The sequence below is a fragment of the Rutidosis leptorrhynchoides genome, chromosome 1 (assembly GCF_046630445.1).
Source record: "Rutidosis leptorrhynchoides isolate AG116_Rl617_1_P2 chromosome 1, CSIRO_AGI_Rlap_v1, whole genome shotgun sequence".
Lineage (NCBI taxonomy): Eukaryota > Viridiplantae > Streptophyta > Magnoliopsida > Asterales > Asteraceae > Rutidosis > Rutidosis leptorrhynchoides.
Genome location: NC_092333.1, coordinates 2,647,538 through 2,650,947, shown reverse-complemented (window position 1 = coordinate 2,650,947; position 3,410 = coordinate 2,647,538). Strand labels below are relative to the sequence as shown.

The 3,410-nt window shown below is 34.2% G+C and overlaps 1 protein-coding gene across 2 annotated transcripts; it reads left to right on the top strand.

The window, feature by feature from the left end:
• Nucleotides 1-232: 232 nt before the first annotated feature.
• Nucleotides 233-3,157, top strand: LOC139855347 (peptidyl-prolyl cis-trans isomerase CYP21-1-like). Of its 2 annotated transcripts, XM_071844578.1 has the most exons (8): nt 233-543; nt 908-986; nt 1,354-1,401; nt 1,503-1,526; nt 1,863-2,045; nt 2,131-2,206; nt 2,726-2,831; nt 3,036-3,157. In XM_071844578.1, exons 1-8 carry the CDS (start codon nt 397-399, stop codon nt 3,045-3,047), a joined length of 675 nt encoding a protein of 224 aa, XP_071700679.1. In that variant the 5' UTR covers nt 233-396; the 3' UTR covers nt 3,048-3,157. The 2 variants fall into 2 exon arrangements, with proteins under 2 accessions (XP_071700679.1, XP_071700675.1); XM_071844574.1 differs by having other exon boundaries at nt 2,726-3,157.
• Nucleotides 3,158-3,410: the final 253 nt, after the last annotated feature.

The window sequence follows — 3,410 nt, the reverse complement described above, 5'->3', positions numbered from 1 at the left end:
ATATTCGATTTTCGATTTTGATTTCAGAAGTTGAATAACCGAACAAGCTGAACCGATTAAATCGAATAAAACAAAAACCGAATCAATAAACACTTATATACTTCGATTATATTTTGGTCCATCAGAGGGCTTTAACTTATTGGGCCCTAAATTCAATTGAGCCTGAAACTGGGTCTAATTAGCATGAACTAATAATCAATTTCTGTTATCCGTCTCTCTCACAGACATTAAGTCAAACACCTGGCGTGTGTGCAAACCAATCGTCAAATTTCAAGTAGATTCAACAATTAAGATCACGAATTAATTCACCAGACGACAACGAAATCAATCAAGTCTGACACAAATCAGCTCGGATAACGGAAGATTTAAGTAACATCATTTCAGTTGATTAAGTGAATGTATGAGAAAGAAGAAGAAGAAAAACAAGAATCTGATTCCGAAATGGATCGAGAGAGATCGATATTACCACGGCCGCGGGTTCTTATTGCATTGTTGATCGGTTCACTTTTTCTATTTTTTATATTCTCTTCGTTTTCGCAACAGGTAAATAAATAAATAAATATATTGTTTATTTATAGTTGCAAGCTTTTGATTTGAACTGTGTTTGTTATAAATTCTGGCTTTATAATTTGTTGATGTATGTAAATTAATAACGTCTGATTATCGAGATGAGTACCAGATAACATATGCCCAAGGTAACTAAACTTGTTGGACATAAAAAGGCTGTTAATGGAGTTGTTGATTGAATAGATCTCGAAAAATCATGATTGTTTCACATAATAATTAAAGAAAAATTATGTAGCCACTTTTGTTTCATCTTCTATCTTTACTTATTTTGCATTTACACACACTTGTCAGTGATGGTTAAGTTTGTTGAGTTTCTCTAACATATAATCTGACATTGTAGGAGGAATATACAGTGGAGGAGGTGTACGAAATTACGCACAGAGTATTCTTGGATGTTGATATTGATAAGCAACGTTTAGGTATTACTTGTTCTTGTCGATAACTAGTGTAGATTGCATTATTGTTAGCGGTGGCAGTTCTAAAATGAGTCAGCTGGATTATGTTTTAATTCTAATGGTTGAAACAGGTGAAATATAAACAATTGAAAACAGGTCAAACAGGCTGAAAGTTGCCTAGAACGTATTTTGATAAGTGTTATGCATCATCAATGTGAACATGTTTAAATTAAAATTAACTAAGGACACTTCAACCTATCTTTAATGAGCAAAGATAAAAAAATTTGAATGGGATTATGGGACACATCAGGTAGAACAAATAAGGACTGGTAAGTTTCCTGTGAATTACTGGATTTTGTTTTTGTTTCTAACTTGCGTACTTATCTTGCAGGAAGAATTGTTATCGGATTATACGGTGAAGTTGTCCCAAAAACTGTTGGCAAGTTCTTGAACTTTATTATTATTATTTGTTATTTTTTTGTGAAGTTGATGCCAATATAAGTTAACATAACTGGCTTTTTATTGTTGTCATCTTTGCAGAAAATTTCCGTGCTTTATGCACAGGTAACTACGGGTCCACCTTATCTAAGACCGTTAAGCTACTTTTAAATTGATCTATCCATCCCTCTACATTCCCACACAGCAGCAAATGATAACAGACTATGGGGTGTTTAGATGTGTGTTTCAATGTGATTATTGCTGCTCGGGAAAATTTTACATATATGGATTTTCATATAGCAAATCCGATAAACTTTTCCAGATTCAGTTGTTAATAATTATAAAATCATAATCATGATGCCAAACAATAAAACCTGAAGTCGCAATAATCAATTGAAATATATAGAAGCTCAATCTTTATGTTATCTTTGTGCAGCCACTTATATGTTTTGTTGGTACTAGGGGAATTGGGCAAGTGTGCTAGTGGTAAACCTTTACACTATAAAGGAACACCATTCCATCGCATCATACCGGGATTCATGATTCAAGGTGGGGACGTTGCATTCCGTGACGGAAGAGGGAATGAATCCATATACGGTGGCATCTTCCGCGATGAGAATTTCAAGATCAAGCAGTCACACCCAGGTTCAAAATTTGGGAATAATGATTTTTTTTTTTTTATTTTCTGAATGCCATTTATATTTTCTTCTAATGTAATATTTTTTTGCAGGTATGGTTGCCATGGTGAATTCAGGACCAGATTCAAATGGCTCACAGTTCTTCATAACTACAGTTAAGGCCTACTGGTAAGTTTTTGAGCTTGTAGTAGAAGCTAATTATAGCTATGTGATCCATCTCCTAATACATGTTTAGCTTACTACTCTTGTTTGTCTACCTAGTTTCCTAGTCTACCCTTGGTTATACATATCGCAATGCTGAGTAATAATTACATATTTTCAAAACTGTGTGCCTTTTGTCTAATAGGCCCTTGCATGTTGCCTTCTATGTTCACTTTGCTTTTGAGAAAGTGCAACATTAGACTGTAAACATGTTTTCAGGAGAAAAAAAAAAAAAAAAAAAACAGTTATTATGTTAGTATTTGTCAAAACGCCTAAGAAAATGAGATTTTGTAGGCACCAATAACAGCAACTAGTTGTGATATTTACAACAAACAACTAGAAATAGAAATTTAATTAAAACTTTCAGACATCTGAGATCTAATGGCAAATGTCACATTTCCATGGTATCTAGTGTAGGGAATAGTGGCAGTTAAGAAAATGTGAAGTGTATATCTTATATAATTTCCTTTTTGATATTCTTTCCAGGTTGGATGGGGAACATGTGGTGTTTGGTAAAGTTATTGAAGGGATGGATAATGTGTATGCAATAGAAGGAGGAGCAGGTACGTACAGTGGGAAGCCTCGTAAGAAGGTGATCATTTCTGATTCGGGCGAGATCCCAAAAACTGAATGGAATGCACAAACCACCACAAGTGAATCAAATCATGATAGCTAGATTTTACAGCATGCATGTTTACGTTTCTTAATTAGTGCTCTAGATAGATAGCTTCGTATTCATGCTCTGTATCATCTCTGTCTGCATTTTTGTTAATGATGATGATATCTCATCTTATAGGTAACCAACTGATTAGCAACTTGAGACGGGTGCAGTATTTATCTATGCACTGTGTTACTGATACATGTGGATTTTTAGTACATAGGGGTTCAAGTATGAATAATATAGTTTGTTACTTACAATGCCGACTCAACCAGGCTTGTTATTGAGCCTGTTATTTGTGTTTCAACGAAAGAAATATAAGGAGATATTGTCCATTTACCAGTGGTTAGCAGGTGAAGGTCAGTAAAGTAAATTAGATGGCTATTGACAACGACGATCGATCATCCATACGAAGTAGTGCTATTTTGATACACGTAATAAGTTCAAAAAAGCATTATTACTTGATGCATTATATTGTGGATTGGAAAACCAATACATTACAATAATGGTTGT